The sequence below is a fragment of the Hyla sarda genome, chromosome 12, assembly GCF_029499605.1.
Source record: "Hyla sarda isolate aHylSar1 chromosome 12, aHylSar1.hap1, whole genome shotgun sequence".
NCBI classification, from domain to species: Eukaryota; Metazoa; Chordata; class Amphibia; order Anura; family Hylidae; genus Hyla; species Hyla sarda.
In genome coordinates, this window is record NC_079200.1 from 23,398,130 (window position 1) to 23,416,204 (window position 18,075).

At 41.8% G+C, this 18,075-nt stretch overlaps 2 protein-coding genes and 1 long non-coding RNA gene across 10 annotated transcripts in view; 2 read left to right on the forward strand and 1 right to left on the reverse strand.

Annotated features, from left to right (window-relative positions):
* Positions 1-3,411, forward strand: part of LOC130296955 (keratin, type I cytoskeletal 19-like) — a 64,493-nt gene extending 61,082 nt beyond the window's left edge. For all 8 annotated transcript variants that reach the window (XM_056549032.1, XM_056549036.1, XM_056549029.1 and 5 more), the window contains 3 exons: positions 961-1,178; positions 2,132-2,169; positions 3,230-3,411. In XM_056549032.1, coding sequence (XP_056405007.1) covers positions 961-1,178; positions 2,132-2,169; positions 3,230-3,345 — 372 coding nt within the window. In that variant the 3' untranslated portion in view covers positions 3,346-3,411. The remainder of the gene's footprint in view (positions 1-960; positions 1,179-2,131; positions 2,170-3,229) is intronic.
* Positions 3,412-6,946: 3,535 nt separating this feature from the next.
* LOC130296957 (keratin, type I cytoskeletal 19-like) overlaps positions 6,947-18,075 on the forward strand; it is a 30,149-nt gene continuing 19,020 nt past the window's right edge. The window contains exons 1-4 of the mRNA XM_056549038.1: positions 6,947-7,512; positions 10,853-10,935; positions 12,811-12,967; positions 14,976-15,137. Coding sequence (XP_056405013.1) covers positions 7,105-7,512; positions 10,853-10,935; positions 12,811-12,967; positions 14,976-15,137 — 810 coding nt within the window. The 5' untranslated portion in view covers positions 6,947-7,104. The remainder of the gene's footprint in view (positions 7,513-10,852; positions 10,936-12,810; positions 12,968-14,975; positions 15,138-18,075) is intronic.
* The window catches only part of LOC130296958 (uncharacterized), a 30,930-nt gene continuing 28,397 nt past the window's right edge, over positions 15,543-18,075 (reverse strand). Inside the window, exon 3 of the long non-coding RNA XR_008849348.1 lies at positions 15,543-15,696. This is a non-coding gene — a long non-coding RNA (uncharacterized LOC130296958). The remainder of the gene's footprint in view (positions 15,697-18,075) is intronic.

An 18,075-nucleotide genomic window follows, 5' to 3' on the forward strand; every position in this document is an offset into this window, starting at 1 on the left:
ACATTGTATAAGCATTCTAATTAGTTAGCAGACTACTTTACGTATTACGTATTGCATAATTTTTTCTCTGTGCCAAAAAGGGATGGTCACACAGGGCATTTTAGAAGATGATCTTCATTTTATATCGATTATCCATAGCAAAATGACATGATTCTTTACACGTATGGTACATAATATAGATTGACTTAGTTCCCTTATATCTTACAAATGACCTAAGTCAAGCTACATTAGGCACCATACTTGGGACTTAGGTCACTCGTAAGATTTCCATCTTATCAGACAGGACGGCGAGTCCCTTTTCTTGACTTAAATTTGTGTCACAGAGGTTGAACCTGCCTCTATGAGACACTTGTTTCATACGATGTGGTCAAGTAGTTTCCAAGACAATCTATTCTCAATGTGGTTAAACATTATGGGGCCTTTATGTTCTTCACCCCTACTAACTATACCACTAAATCTAGGCCATTGTAAAAATTACCATTATTTAAAGGGGTTATCCAGGAAAAAAAACTTTTTTTTATATATATCAACTGGCTCCAGAAAGTTAAACCGATTTGTAAATGACTTCTATTAAAAAATCTTAACTTCAGCAGCTCATAAGTACCGAAAGGATTGAGTTGTTGTTTCCTGTCTAAGTGCTCTCTGATGACACCTGTCTCCAGAAAACCTCTTCTACTTTGTGCTGTTCCCGAGACAAGCAGAGATGTCAGCAGAGAGCACTGTTGCCAGGCAGAAAACAACAACTCAACTTCAGCAGCTGATAATTATTGAAAGGATTAAGATTTTTTAATAGCAGTAATTTACAACTCTGTTTAAATTTCTGGAGCCAGTTGATAAAAATATATTTTTTTTTCCTGGATAACCCCTTTAAATTTCTACTGGAATGTCTTAGAACCTTTCGATAGTCCCTTGTTCCTTCAAAGGATACAAGACTCATACTCTGGTATCTTTCTTTCACAGAAAAATGCTTTAAATGCCACACTTGAAAACATCAATGCCCAGTATGCTGCCAAGCTGAACCAGATACAGGGATTGATAAGTAGTATTGAAGGTCAGTTACTACAGATCCGGACAGACATGGGACGCCAGTCTCAGGAGTATGAGCTGCTCCTGAACATCAAGATCCGCCTGGAAATAGAGATAGCCACTTACCGCCGTCTGCTGGAAGGCGAGGAAAGGTGAGAAAAGGTTCATAACTGGAAGCATTTAAAGAGAAGCTATCACTAACCTAAATTTCCCTGATCCCCCTCCCCATCTGTCCCTGACACTAACTACATCTATCCCTGTATTTATTTTTATCAGAATCGCCATAAAAATACCTTTTGTAGATCAGCTTCGGTAGCTCAGAGATGAGGAGGGCAGGAAGTGGGCGGCACCGGCAGGCGCGACGTCATCTGAAGCCTGGCCGGGGCTTGCTTCCGCCCGTCTTCTCTCGCTCCTGCAATGAATGAGGAGAGGGAGATGCAGGGGGGCGGGGATATTAAAATTTTGCGTGCAGCACGTGCACGACCGCTGTGCTCGCTCTCTGCCTGTATAGGAAACAGGCAGAGAGCGAGCACAGCGCTCGTGCATGCGCGGCGCGCAAAATTTTAATATCCCCACCCCCCTGCATCTCCCTCTCCTCATTCAGGTGAACGGGCATTCCGGTCCACGCTGTGCCATGCTGCCCGGCCAGCGTTGGTCCGAACGTGATCAACGTGAGGGGGGGAAGTAATCCTGAGCCATATAGGGTTACGACTAGTGGCCAGATTTACAAATGTAAAAAGAACATGTAAAACATGATTTTTTTTATTTTTATTAAATATATTGCAAACATTTTTCTTTTTACATAAAGTATTTAATATATATATATATATATATATATATATATATATATATTTATTTATTTATTTTTTTTTTTTTTTAATGACCGTACCCATTTAATATTGTAAACAGGCTTTCCAAACAGGACATGGTTGCCATAAGTCTGGAGATTTCCCAGCTGACATCATTCTATTTCACTGTGTTATTTGGGGTTGGTTTTTTACTTGGTGTTGACTAACTGCCCATTATTAATCTCGATCTATGATTTATGGCACAAAAATACATCTATCAAACAGAAATACCTCATTTGTTTCTATTTCTTTTTTAGTCCCACTTTGACTTTGGATGAAGAAGAGAAGTTAAGAGGTAATATCACCGTGTCATACTAAGAGGGTAGCTTATTAAAATGACCTACTATATAGGTCTATATTACATGCTTTTAAAGGCAGGTTAAAGGGGTACTCCGGTGGAAAACATTTTTTTTTTTTTTTTATCAACTGGTGCCAGAAAGTTAACAGATTTGTAAATTACTTCTGTTAAAAAATCTTAATCCTTCCAGTACTTATTAGGTGCTGAATACTACAGAGGAAATGGTTTTCTTTTTGGAACACAGAGCTCTCTGCTGACATCATGACCACAGTGCTCTCTGCTGACATCTCTGTCCATTTTAGGAACTGTTCAGAGCAGCATATGTTTGCTATGGGGATTTTCTCCTGCTCTGGACAGTTCTTAAAATGGACAGAGATGTCAGCAGAGAGCACTGTGGTCATGATGTCAGCAGAGAGCTTTGTGTTCCAAAAAGAAAACCATTTCCTCTGTAGTTTTCAGCAGCTAATAAGTACTGGAAGGATTAAGATTTTTTTAATAGAAGCAATTTAGAAATCTTGCACCAGTTGATTTAAAAAAAAAAAAAAAAGTTTTCCACCGGAGTACCCCTTTAAGTGGAAGTCTAAAGTCTGGGGACCCAAACTTTCATCAACTGGCTCCATAAAGTTAAATAGATTTGTATATTACTTCTATTAAAAAATCTTAATCCTTTCAGTACTTATGAGCTTCTGAAGTTGGGTTGTTCTTTACTGTCTAAGTGCTCTCTGATGATACATGTCCCGGGAACCGCCCAGTTTAGAAGAAAATCCCCATAGCAAACCTCTTGTAAACTGGGCGGTTCCTGAGACAGGTGTCATCAGAGAGCACTTAGACGGAAAAGAACAATTCGACTTCAGCAGCTCATAAGTACTGAAAGGATTAAGATTTTTTAATAGAAGTAATTTACAAATCTGTTTAACTTTCTGGAGCCAGTTTATATATATATATATATATATATATATATATATATATATATATATATATATATATATATATATATATATATATAAAGTTTTTTCCTGGATAACCCCTTTAACAATTACTTATGCTTTACTTCCAGAACTTAATAGAAGCCGAAAGATAAAGACCATTGTGGAAGAGGTGATTGATGGAAAAGTGGTGGCCACTGAAATTAAGGAGGTCGAGGAGAAACTACCAAGTATACTTCAAAAATAACAAAAATAGTCATAAGCTCTTCCTTATTATGTCGTGACTTGTGGAAGATTTCCAATAAACATATTAATACATTAAAATCAAGTTGTTTCAATATTTTATTCTTTGATAAAGATTGTCGATCATCATTCTCAAGCAAATGCTTATACAGTAGATTACATTTAGATGAAATCAGTGTTTTCCAACCAGGGTGCCTCCAGCTGTTGCAAAACTACAACTCCCAGCATGCCCAGACAGCCGCTGGCTGTCTGGGCATGCTGGGAGTTGTAGTTTTGCTACAGCTGGAGGCACACTGGTTGGGAAACATTGGATTAAATCATGCAGAGCATAAAGCTACAACTTCTAGGAATTTGGGACAAGATAATGTTGGTTTACACCAAAGACCACCATGACCACCCCAATGGAAGATGCATCACCACTAGACACAAGAAAATGTTAGAATGGTAGACTAAGGAAATCCTAAAACCTCCGGTGATCAGCTATAATCTATTGGGTAACCAAATGCCAATTGTTTAAAGGGGTACTCCCGTGGGAACTGGTGCCAGAAAGTTAAACAGATTTGTAAATGACTTCTATTAAAAAATCTTAATCCTTTCAGTACATTTTATGGGCTGTATACTACAGAGGAAATGGTTTTCTTTTTGGATTTCTCTTCTGTCACGACCACAGTGCTCTCTGCTGACCTCGGCTGTCCATTTTAGGAACTGTCCAGAGCAGCATATGTTTGGTATGGGGATTTTCCCCTGCTCTGGACAGTTCCAAAAACAGACAGCAGAGGTCAGCAGAGAGCACTGTGGTCGTGACATCAGAGGAATCCAAAAAGAAAAGCATTTCCTCTGTAGTATACAGCCCCTAAAAAGTACTGGAAGGATTAAGATTTTTTTAATAGAAGTAATTTACAAATCTGTTTAACTTTCTGGCACCAGTTGATTAAAAAAAATAAGTTTTCCATGGGAGTACCCCTTTAATACTGCAGCAGGACCACCACAGGAAAAGTGTCTATCCATGTAATGTATGAAGATGTAAGGTTCCCTAGAGTAAGAGATCCTCTTCATAGCCTCTAATGATTCAGGCTAATAGATAAGATTGCTTAAAGGGGTACTCTGCCCCTACACATCTTATCCCCTATCCAAAGTATAGGAGATAAGATGTCCCCAGCGGGGAACCCCCGCAATCTCCCTGCAGCACCCGGCGTTCATTTAGAGCGGCGAAGGCTCGTGATGTCATGGCCTAGCCACCTCAATGCAAGTCTATGGGAGGGGGCGTGATGGCCGTCACGCCACCCTCCCATAGAATTGCATTGAGGGGGCGCGGCAGTGACATCGTGAGCGGGGCGCGGACGTAACGTCACAAGCGTCCAACCCGCATCGCCAGTCATTTGGCACAGAGCGAACTTCACTCCAAGCACTGGATGTCTGGGGTGCCGCAGCCGAGATTGCAGAGGTCCCCAGCGGCGCACCCCCCACCCCTCCCCCCTCAATCAGACATTTTATCCTTTGGATAGGGGACAAGATGTCTAGGGGCGGAGTACCCCTTTAACATTCTTCTCAAGTCTTTACATACCAAAGAGGCAGATCATAAAGCTTATATGGGGCCCATGGGTGGTAAGAACCTGCATATAATAGTCCACTCCAGAACTAAGATGAGGAATAGGCTCAAGAGGGCTTGGATGGTAAAAACATGATTTGCAAAGCCTGTCACCAAAATTAGGATCTGTTTTGATGTTTGCTATAGTCTTCAATATAGCCACTGCCTCTGTCATTTCAGAACTCCTAATTCTGTCTATAAAAGGAGTTTTCTAGGTAAATATGATTGATAACTTTCTTCAGGATGGGATCAATAGCTGGGTACCGAAACCTACACTGATCACCTATTTGACACTCGCACCGCAAAGTGAACAGGTTGGGAAACAGTTGGCTCTGTTGATGGCATAGTGGTAAGGCCTGGTTACTGCAGGTCAGCTCCTGTTGACTTAAAGGGGTACTCAACCCCTAGACATCTTATCTCCTATCCAAAGGAATGGGATAAGGTGTCTGATCGCAGGGGTCCCGCCGCTGGGGACACCCGCAATCTCCCTGCTGCACCCAGCGTTTGTTTTGAGTGTTGGGTGCAGTGCCGGAGGCTCGTAATGTCACGGCCACGCCGCGCTTGTGATCCGGCCATGCCCCATCAATGCAAGTCTATGGGAGGGGGCGAGACGGCTGCCACGCCCCCTCTCATAGACTTGCATTGAGGGGCATGGCCGTGACGTCACGTGCGGGGGGGAACTTGATGTCACGAGCCTCTGCCCTGCACTGCTAGTCATCCGGCATGGAGTGAAGTTCGCTCCAGGGACCGGATGTCTGGGGTGCCATAGCCGAGATCACGGGGGTCCCCAGCGGCGGGACCCCTGAGATCAGACATCTTATCCCCTATCCTTTGGCTAAGGGATAAGATGTCTAGAGGCGGAGTACCCCTTTAAACAGGATCTGAGTGCAGTTACGCAGCACCACCACTACATAATGTATGGAGCCTACTCTTTCAAGCCCTTTTTACTGTGTAGTATGGGCCTGATCAGAAATTGATGGCCGGTTTTTGAGGAAAGGCCCTCAACCATACCAGCCTTGAAAAAAACGTCCATTGAACAGACACGAAAGTTGTTTTACTTGTTAGAAAGATCCTATAACACACAGTACTAATCAGAATTCTGTGAGTAAATCTGGCAAAAAGTGCTGAATTTCCCTACAGCACCACCACAGATGAAAAGTGGAATTACACAGTGCTAATTCAAATCAATGGGTTGCCTTTAAAATGTAAGACAGGACAGGTCCTCCAGAGCAGGAGACACTCTTGTGAAATGGGCACTATCACTAAGACAAATTTTTGCTCTTGCACTCCTTATGGTAAATAAAAAATCTTTCTAATGTACTTTGATTTAATTGTGTTTAAAAAAGCTGCCACTAGGTGTCTCCCTACTTGTTCAGAGAACATTTCCTCCCATGTCTTGCATAGATTTTGGACTTCTGCTGGCCTGGCACAAGTCCAAAATCAGGAAATGCTGTCTGGAATGCTGAGAGGTGTGTGTGCTGCCTTAGCCAATCATAGCTCATCTCACACTGAACTGCTCTGTGTAGCCATCCCCTGTATGGCTTCAGATGATGTCACGCCTGCTGATGTCACGCCCTTCCGAGTCTGAGAATCTGACTGAGCAGAAAATACAGAGCAATATCAAGGTAGAAAACTAAAAAAAAAAAAAAATAAAAAAATAAAGGCAGGGGGTGGTTTATCATGATGGGGGGCAGTGATCTGTGAGGATTATAAAATATAACAAGATCATGAGAGGTACTCTTGAACCCCTCTGTACTCTGACCAAGAAATGATAATCCTTACTCTAAGCCCCCTTTCCTAACTCAGAATTCCCAGGTAGAATATAAATATGGATTTATTAAGACATCCCCTTTAAGAATTTCAGGAAATAGTCAGGTGATTGTAACTGGTTAATATGTTTATAATTTCGATGAGACGGGTAAAGATTGTTCAGGTTGTCGATGAGGTATTGAGTCCTCATGAACTTCATTGTCATACAGAAAATGGTTTGAAGATGAGTCAATGTTGAAAGAGAACAATGACCTCTGGGCGATGGCGTCCCTGGGCAGCGAGGTCACTGATCACTAACCAAACATTAAAGTGGACTTTTACCACTAGATACCGAACACTGAGAGTTCAGACTTGTCATTTCATTTTGGGTCCATACAAGAGAAGAGCTCAGTCCAGTGTCGCACAATGTACAACCAGATGTCTTTGAAGAAGATGACTTCCATCCAGTCGGGGTCCATAAAGACTAGCAGTGTTAGCAGTGGAGTTTACCACAAGGTATCAGGTGGTGGCTATGCTTCCAGTGTCTATGCCGGGGCAGGGGGACTGGGCACCAAAATTTCATCCACTCAATATAATGCTGTGGTCGCCGGTGGATACATTCAATATGGAGGTATTGGAATCATGGGGAATGAGAAGGTGACCATGCAGAATCTCAATGAACGTTTGGCCAGCTACATACACCAAGTGCACTCCTTGGAGGAGGCCAATGCCAAACTAGATGGGCAGATAAGGGAATGGTACAGCAAGAACAGCGGAGGCTCTGAAAGAGATGACAGACGTTACTTCAAAACTATTGAGGAGCTAAGACAACAGGTAACTGGTTGTCCATATGGATCAGACAGAACTGTTTTATATGGCAGATATGCGTATAGATTATTTTATATAATGTTAAATTAATTTGTATTGGTGATAGATAGGTAGAAAGATAGGACATAGATAAGAGATAGATAGATAGATATGAGATAGATAGATAGATATGAGATAGATAGATAGATAGATAGATAGATATGAGATTGATAGATAGATATGATATTGATAGATAGATAGATAGATGTGAGATAGGACATAGATAAGAGATAGATATGAGATAGATAGATAGGAGATAGATAAATAGATATGAGATAGATAGATATATAAATAGATAGATAGGACATAGATAAGAGATAGATATGAGATAGATAGATAGATAGATAGATATGAGATAGGACATAGATAAGAGATAGATATGAGATAGATAGATAGATAGATAGGAGATAGATAAATAGATAGATAGGAGATAGATAGATATATAGATAGATAGATAGGACATAGATAAGAGATAGATAGATATGAGATAGATAGATAGATAGATATGAGATAGATAGATAGATAGATAGATAGATAGATAGAAAGATAGATAGATAGATAGATAGGAGACAGATAGATGATAGATAGACAGATTCACAGATAGATATGAGATAGATAGATACATATGAGATAGAAAGATAGATACATATGAGATAGATATGAGATATATAATAGATAGATACATATGAGATAGATAGATATATAGATAGATATGAGATAGAGAGATAAATAGATAGATATTAGATAGAAAGATATGAAATAGATAGATAGATAGATAGATATGAGATAGATAGATAAATATGAAATAGATAGAGACAGACAGACAGACATAGATATGAGATAGATAGATAGATATGAAATAAATAGATAGACAGACAGACAGCCAGATAGATATGAGATAGAAAGATATGAGATAGATAGATATGAGATAGATAGATATGAGAGATAGATAGATAGATAGATATGAGATAGATAGATAAATATGAAATAGATAGAGAGATATTAAATAGATAGATAGACAGACAGACAAATAGATATGAGATAGATAGATAGATAGATAGATAGATATGAGATAGATAGATAGATAGATAGATAGATAGATATGAGATAGCTATGAGATAGATAGATATGAAATAGATAGATAGACAGACAGACAGATAGATAGATATGAGATAGATAGATATGATATAGAAAGATAAGCTCAAACAACCCAACAAATACCGCTATAGGGGGTGCAGAGGTAGCAGTTAAACCCTTGCCATGGTGCTTGAGGGGCTCATTGAGAAGACACCACTACTATGAATGGCAGGTTGGGCGCTTGTTAAAGATTTTGCATTGGGGCACAGGAGGTACCAGTTCTGCTTCTGGTTATGGTAAATGACCAAATCTGCGCTACAGTATCTGAGGAGCCGGTAACTACATAGAACAAAGTTGTTGTTATGTTTTGTAACTATCCAGTAGCAGTGAAAATCTTTAGCTCATTTTTTCTTGGAGCACACCTAACCTTTTTGTTTATCTGATAAAAGTAGGACATTTAAATGGACACTGTCATTAAAATTTTTGCTATTCCACTCCTTATGGTTAGTGTTGAGCAGCATAGGCCATATTCGAATTCGCGATATTTAGCGAATATATGGACGAATATTCGTCATATATTCGTTAAATTCGCATATTCACATTTTATTTTCGCATATGCGAACATTCGCTTATACTAAAATTCGCATATGCAAAAATTAACATATGCGAAAATTTGCACGCCAGTCTCACACAGTAGTATTAGAGCTTTCTTTACACCACATAAGCTGGAAGCAGAGAGGGATGATCACTGTGATGTGTACTGTGAAAATAGAAAAAAATATTCGGAATTGCGAATATATAGTGCGAATATTCGCAAATTCGCGAATATGCAATATTCGCGAATAGAATTCGCATTGTGAATATTTGCGAGCAACACTACATATGGTAAATAAAAAATCTTTCTAATGTATGTTTTCTATGTTTATTTGTGTTTAAAAATGCTGCCACTAGGTGTCTCATTACTTGTCCAGAGCACATTTCCCCCCCCATCTCAGACTTTGTATTCCTGCTGGCCTGGCAGAAGTCCAAAATCAGCAGATACTGAGGGGTGTGTGTGCAGCCTTAGCCAATCATAGATCATCTCACACTGAACTGCTGTGGGCTGTGTATAGCTGAGTGAGGGAGAAAGTTCTCCCCTGTATGGCTTCAGATGATGTCACGCCTGCTTGGGAACGCCCCTTCCCAGTCTGTGAATCTGACTGAGACTGAGCAGAAAATACAGAGCAATATCAAGGTAGAAAACTAAAAAATAATAATAAAAAAAAAAAGGCAGGAGGTGGTTTATAATAATGGGGGCAGTGAACTGAGAGGATTATAAAATTTAACAAGATCATAATAGGTACTCTTTAATTTTTAATATCTGTTTAAAGGGGTACACCGGTGGAAAAACATTTTTTTTTTTTTTTTAAATCAACTGGTGCCAGAGAGTTAAACGGATTTGTAAATTACTTCTATTTAAAAAAGTGATCCTTCCAGTACTTATCAGCTGCTGTATAATATAGAGGAAGTTTTTTTTCTTTTTGAATTTCTTTTTTGTCTGTCCACAGTGCTCTCTGCTGACACCTCTGTCCATGTCAGGAACTGTCTAGAGCAGGAGAGGTTTGCGATGGGGAATTGTTCCTGCTCTGGACAGTTCCTGACATGGACAGAGGTGTCAGCCGAGAGCACTGTGGTCAGACAGAAAGGAAATTCAAAAAGAAAAGAACTTCCTCTGGAACATACAGCAGCTGATAAGTACCGGAAGGGTTAATATTTTTAAAAATAAGTCATTTACAAAACTGTTTAACTGTTTCAAAAAAAAAAATTCCGCCGGAGTACCCTTTTAAGGGTACGTTCACACTTGCATATTTTTTGCTGAAGATCTGCTGCAGATTTGCTGCTCATTGACTTCAATGGGTAGCAAAATCTATTACAGCAAATCTGCGTTAGATCTGCAGCAAAAATATGCAAGTGTGAACGTACCCTGAATTTGTTTATTGGACCATGGGCTTTCATTACATTATATTTGTATATTAAAACGCAACTCCGTTACTTACTTGTTTACATGTTCTATAGTATATTTATTGGTCGACAGCAGTTATTCAGTATTAGGCCCGGGGCAAACAGTTCTCCATCTCTCATCTTCCTGAACCGGATGAAAATACTGAGATAATACCTGAGGGTTTGAGTGTTTGATCATCGTGACATATTTGTGGCCATATCATAATTTTAGTGGTCTTTGTTTTTTTAGATTCTGGACGCAAGCATAGAAAATGCAAGATATTTTCTTGAGCTTGATAATGCAAGGTTGGCTGCAGATGACTTCAAAATTAAGTAAGAAAAACATTCTCGGGAGGGGGGGGGGGGGAGGTGGGTTATCATTGCTTGACACCCGTAAACTAGCATAAAAAGTGGCACATTTTTTTATTAATATTATTAAGAATAATCTTATCATATAGCTACCTTTGGGCCTCCAGACTATGGTCTATAATGAAGGCAAATGAGCTACAGGTTATGTCAGTCATGGTCATGGTGAAGTGTAGATTTATACAGGTAAATTATACATAACTTGGGCCAGTGGCTTGTATGGCAGGCTGGGGTGGTAATGGGGGGGGGAGCGGGTATGTGGTACAATCTTAGACTTGCTGGTACTTGCTGGAGGGGATATACCGCAGTCTCTCGGACTTGAAAGCAGTGAGTAGGTAGTGGCATGACAGTCTGAGCCTGAGCACAGTAAGTTCTGATTGGCGGAGCAGCAGTCAACCCTGGCACCTCACCCAGTTAAAGAGTGTGCAGCACACAGACATGGTGGTGTTGTCCAGTCATGGTATGGTGGTGGTGTCCTGTCATGGTATGGTGGTGTTATCCAGTCATGGTATGGTGATGTTATCCAGCCATGGTATGGTGGTGTTATCCAGTCATGGTATGGTGATGTTATCCAGTCATGGTATGGTGGTGTTATCCAGTCATGTATGGGGGTGTAAATCAGTCATGGTATGGTGGTGTTATCCAGTCATGGTATGGTGGTTTTATCCGGTCATGGTATGGTGGTGTTATCCAGTCATGGTATGGTGGTGTTATCCAGTCATGTATGGGGGTGTAAAACAGTCATGGCATGGTGGTGTTATCCAGTCATGGTATGGTGGTTTTATCCGGTCATGGTATGGTGGTGGTGTCCAGTCATGGTATGGTGATGTTATCCTGTCATGGTATGGTGGTGTTATCCAGTCATGGTATGGTGGTGTTATCCTGTCATGGTATGGTGGTGTTATCCAGTCATGGTATGGTGGTGTTGTCCAGTCATGGTATGGTGATGTTATCCTGTCATGGTATGGTGGTGTTATCCTGTCATGGTATGGTGGTGTTATCCAGTCATGGTATGGTGGTGTTATCCTGTCATGGTACAGTGGTGTTGTCCAGTCATGGAATGGTGGTGTTATCCAGTCACGATATGGTGGTGTAAATCAGTTATGGTATGGGGATGCTATCCAGTCATGGTATGGGTGTGTAAATCAGTCATGGTATGGTTATGTTATCCAGTCATGGTATGGTGATGTTATCCAGTCATGGTATGGTGGTGTTATCCAGTCATGGTATGGGGGTGTAAATCATTCATGGTATGGTGGTGTTATCCAGTCATGTAGAAAATGGAGGATGGAGTCCAGCTCAGTTGCAAGTAAAATCCGATTTATTAACAGACGAATGCACCAGGAGTCCGTGCTCCATCTGTCCGGCGGGGTGAGCTGGTTGGACTGCTTGTGTTTCCTTCTGTTATCCAGTAATGGTATGGTGGTGTTGTCCAGTCATGGTATGGGGGTGTTATCCAGTCCTAGTATGGGGGTGTTGTCCAGTTATGGTATGGTGGTGTTATCCAGTCATGGTATTGTGATGTTATCCAGTCATGGTATGGGGGTGTAAATCAGTCATGGTATGGTGGTGTTATCCAGTCATGGTATAGTGGTGTTATCCAGTCATAGTATGGTGGTGTTGTCCAGTTATGGTATGGTGGTGTTATCCAGCCATGGTATGGTGGTGTTATCCAGTCATGGTATGGTGGTGTCATCCAGTTAAGTAATGGAATGTTATTCATTCTGGGTACAGTGGTGTTTTCCAGTCACGTTATGGTACCATTAACAGCATCTGGTGGACCAGAGCATAGTTTATGGGCCTTTCCCTGACTTGTAAATTTCCTTTAATTTTTCACTGTAGGCTTGAGAATGAGCAAGGGATCCGACTAACAGTAGAAAAAGACATTGTTGAATTACGCAAGGTTATTGACCAGCTCACAATTGCCAGGACCGACCTAGAGATGCAAATCGAGCATCTGAATGAAGAAATTATCCATCTAAAGAAGAACCACAAAGAGGTAAGCAAGTGGATACAGTATGCTGTGCCTGCATCCCTTATAGACAACAATGTTTTCTAAAGCATCTCCCTAATACATGGGTGTGTCAAGTCAGAAAATCTACTTTATTCCCACATGGGAACATTTCCTCAATCATTATGCTGTCCTACTTATTCCTTAGACTACAATGGTGTAGGACTCGGCCTTTTGGCTAAGGTCAAGTGTAGTATCTGTTCTTATCAGTGGTTTAGTCTTTGGCCATTGATGTAGGATGGATGCTGCATGGAGGGAGCAGGTGTACCAGGGTGTTCCGGGGCTGGTTCTGAGGAATCAGCTCGACGGCTGTCCTGATGTGACTGGTTTCCTCCTGGTCTCGCCATGAGGTAGAGGGGTGTAGAGCCGAGGTACTTCTGTGCCTCGGGGAGTGGTTACCCTGAGGTGCCGAAACTCACTGGGTGTTATAACTCACTGAGTGAACGCACTCACCCTTGGTATCCCGGCCTTCTGGCTTGGATCGGGGAAATTTTTATAGATCCGGCCGGATGACCGGGCAGTATATCTGCACTTCATTCACTTATGCCACGTTTCGTGTTTTTCTTTGTACACAGGATTGGCAGGATGCGGTAGTTCTTCTGGGTGTCCCTCCTGGCGGTCTAGGGGAGGTGTGTGTGGCCATTAGGTTCCTCACCTCCCTGCAGCCCCTGGGCATCTTGGCTTCGGTCAAGATGCCATCAGTATACGGCTCCTTGGCTAATACTTTGGTTAACGCCTAGGTTGAAGCCAGGAGCATTTTCGTCCCCTTAGTAGCTTCGGCGAAAAGGGGCATCGAACCTGGATCCTTGCAGGTGCCTTTTGGCCCCGAGGTGAAGGGTAGGTTTGTTGGGGGGCCTCTCTCCTGTTGGAGAAGGGCTTAGCGATAGAACGCATCCTTTGTGCGCGTTTTTTAGTGTGACACGTTTGCACTTTTTCTTGCACTTTGGGTGATAGAGAGCAATTGTCTCGGCTCTTAAACAATGGTGTAGGCCATTTGCATGTGCTGCCATCTCTTTCTTATGCAGCGGGCACATGGGATCAATGTAAAGGGTACTCCCCCCTAGACAATTTATCCCCTATCCAAAGAATAGGGGATAAGATGTCTGATCACAGGGGTACAGGCAATGGGACCCCCTGCAATCTCCTTATAGGCACCCCGGCGTTCTAAACATTATGTTCAGAACTATGGGTTTGGGCGACCATAGTTGTGACGTAGTGCCACGCCCCCTTGGGATGTCGCTCAACACCCCCTCCATTCATGATGCCATCACGCACCCTCCCATAGACATGTCACGCCCCTCCCATAGAACTTTGGATAAGGGATAAGATGTCTAGATCCAGAGTACCTCTTTAAATCTGGTATCTACACTTTGGATCAGGCCCCTGGTCCAAAATGATATAAAAATGTGTGGGTGCCAAGAAATTGGAAAACAGAGCACTCACCCAGTACGTGTCCTCACAGGTAGGCTATTCTCCTAGCAGGGTCTTCGTCAGGGAGGCGGTGGATGGAACGGGAGGAGCTCAGACGGCCTGACGAAGCGCCCATTGGCACGATACGGACCGTGGCTGGCATCTGAGCTCTCCCCGTTCCATCCACCACCTCCCTGACGAAGACCCTGCTAGGGGACTAGCCTATGTTTGAGGACACCTACCGGGTGAGTGCTCCGTTTTCCACTTTCTTGGCATCCAGACATTTGAAATATCTTATGTTTCCGTGAAGCACCGCCTAGGATATACATGCTCCCTCTCCATTCATTGTCCATGTATTAAAAAAGTTGTAATTATAGCAGTAGTATATTCAGGGCCAATTCATTTCTACTACTTTTTCTGTTTCTGGTTGTCACAAAATTATATAAATTTACCTATAGCAAAAATATTCTTTGTGCAAAAATTGGGAGATTTAGGTATAGGTTGATATGAGCTGGTTTCATATACAAAAGGGTGATGTATGTATGTGTATGATGTATTTATGTACCCTATTCATTTCAATAATCAGGAAATTCATGAGCTCCATAAACAAGCAACAGGAGCTGTCAACGTGGAGATCGATGTAGCGCCACCTGTGGATCTTGGTAAAATCATGGAAGAGATGAGGGCGCAATATGAGCAGCTGGTTGAAAAACAGCGACTGGAGGCTAAAACTGTGTATGAAAAAAAGGTAAGCGAGTGATCTCCACTGGCCTTAACCAAGGCAAGGCATCACAAAGCGGCGGAGTTAGCTTGAGCTGTGACTGCAGGTTCTAAATCTTAATCTTTAAATCTTAAATGGAGGTTCTAAAAAAAATAATCACACCTCAAGAAGTGAATTAAAGGGGTTATCCACCATAAGGTGATTTTAGTAGGTACCTGGCAAACAGTAATGGACATGCTTTGGAAGGATCTGCGCTTGTCTTGGGGCTAATTGGCTATGTTGTGAGATTAACATAACACTGTGGCTAGCTTTTTGTGAACTGGTATTTCCTGTTTGAGTTTTCTTTTTTGCCTACAAATCCCATAATTCCATTTTCCTCCCTCCCACACATCAGCCACCCCACCAATTGAAACATAAATGAGCTGCATTCATTCAAAAGACCAGTGTTTTCAATCAGGGTGCCTACAGCTGTTGAATTAGTTGCAGATTGATCTCTCTCCTACCAAGCGATCGCTCCACCCATTGAAGCAGACAGGATCCATGTCATCAGCTGACTAGTGATGTCAGGTCTCGGACGCATTGCAACCTGGAAAAAATCCGAGACAACAGTCATTTTGTATGCTGGTAAAAATAAATATTGGGGTGAAAATCACAGAAGAATTGTGAGAAAACCGTCACACACAGGTACAGACACTATATTATGAACTACACTAACTTTACAGCCCCTGTAGCATAGTCAAAAAAATAAATAAATCCTGGAGCATCAGATTGGCGTTTCTGGACTCAGAAAGCAGAAGACAGGTCAGTATAGTGGATTTGTTATTTTAGGACCCTAGCAGGTTGTATTTTTTTTTCCATTTATCTCGGAAAGAGCAAAGAGCAAAGAGCTAAGATTGTAGATAGATTAAAAAATGTCACCTATACTTGTTATTAGAGCACAAAGGTTGATTCAACATAAAGTTTTTGCATGAGTGGAAAGAAAAAAACCCATGCAAATGATAAATCGAGTCAAGGTTATGTTATGATCCATCCCCGGGAATGTACAGTATTTGTATAATTGTATTTGCATATTTTTTGTATGCCATGCCTGTAAATAATCCATTGCATTAGGTTAAAGGGTTACTCCGTCCCTAGACATCTTTGGATAGGGGATAAGATGTCTGATTGCAGGGGTCCCGCCGCTGGGACCCCAGCGATCTCTGTGCAGTACCCTACATTCATTTAGAACGCTTGGAGTGGCAGCAGGGTTTGTGAAGTCACTGCCACGCCCCTCGTGATGTGATGTCACAAGGGGCGTGGCAGTGACATCACGACCCCTGCCGCCTGCTCCAAATGTTCGGAACAAAATGTTCCGAACGCTGGAGCAACGGAGTACCCCTTTAAAGATTCAATGGTATCTGGAAGAACAGAATGTTGGCTTTTTCCTCTATGGAGGAATATGGACTTTGGGGGAGATTTATCAAAACCTGTTCGGAGAAAAAGTTGCCCAGTTGCCCATAGCAACCAATCAGATCGCTTCTTTCATTTTTAAAAAGGCCTCTGCAAAATGAAAGAAGCGATCTGATTGGTTGCTATGGGCAACTGGGCAACTTTTCTTCTGGACAGGTTTTGATAAATCTCCCCCAAAGTCCATATTCCTCCATAGAGGAAAAAGCCAACATTCTGTTCTTCCAGATACCATTGAATCTTTAAAGGGGTACTCCGTTGCTCCAGCGTTCGGAACATTTTGTTCTCCCCCTAAGTGACAAAAACTTGCTTGAGTAACTCAACTTTGTTGTCATGTTATCATGATAGGTTTCAGCTTTGACCTTGTAGAGAACAGTAGGTGAAATCATGACATTCAGTAAAGTAAAACGTTGTAAAGATGGCAAACTCTATGCAGTAATATACATAAAGTTTAATATAGGCCCCCCTTCATTTATGGTGCCAGGTTTTGCTGCCCAGAGTAATGGCTGTTTCTCTTTTTGGTTGTGGCAGCTGCTTCGGCCCCTCTTGTCCAGCTGCAGCCTCGCCCACACCCTCCTTAGCTGGTCTATTTGTACTTGACTCAGATGCCATGTTCTTGCCTTCAGTTAAGGATTTTCCCTTGTTTTTGGCTCTGGTTTGTTTTACCTGCTATATTTCTGGTCTGTCTTCCTGACTACTCTATTGTATTCTAATGTTGTACTGCACTGCTCTCTCTGTTACCGACTTGACTTGTTTGACTCCGATTAGTCGTTTATTTGTGCATTCCTTATATTGCTTTTCAGTTGTTTAATAATCCTTTTGTGCACTGACCTTTTCCCTGACTTCCATACTGTGTTGTTTGTTATTTTGACTTTGCTGCGCCCTGCACCTCAGTAGCGTTGGGACCGGCACAGTTGTTGGGACCACCCTAATGAGAAGACGGGCACCCAAAAAGAAAGGGACAGAGTGTTTGAGTCAATTCAGGGCCGCACTTATCCTTGCTTAGCATGACTCCAAAAATAAGAATTCTTCACTTCCACCCCTTTTCCATGATCATCCAACCAGTTTTTTAACCCTCTTGTTTGCTAATAATAGAGTTCCTCCAAAGACAGAATTTTGAACAGTGTTTTACCACTCAATTTTACCTGCTCTATAGGCTGCCATTCACATAAGATAGCTCCCATACAAATACACATTGGGTTCAACTGCATGTACATATGTTTTTAATGGTAAAATGGGGACAATACATTGCAGATATCTTCTCTGAGAACAAAAAAAAATTTAGGATGTTGAAATCCAACTACTTGATCATCCTCACCTTAAACATTATCTGTTGGTGTAAAGTCAGGAGGCCACCAAACACATTAGATGGTCAGATGGTTCAGCTAGCATTAAATGGGTACTCCGCTGCCCCAGCGTTCGGAACATTTTGTTCCAGATCATTGGAGCAGGCGGTGGGGGTTGTGACGTCACTGCCACGCCCCTCGTGACATCACGTCACGCCCCCTCAATGCAAGTC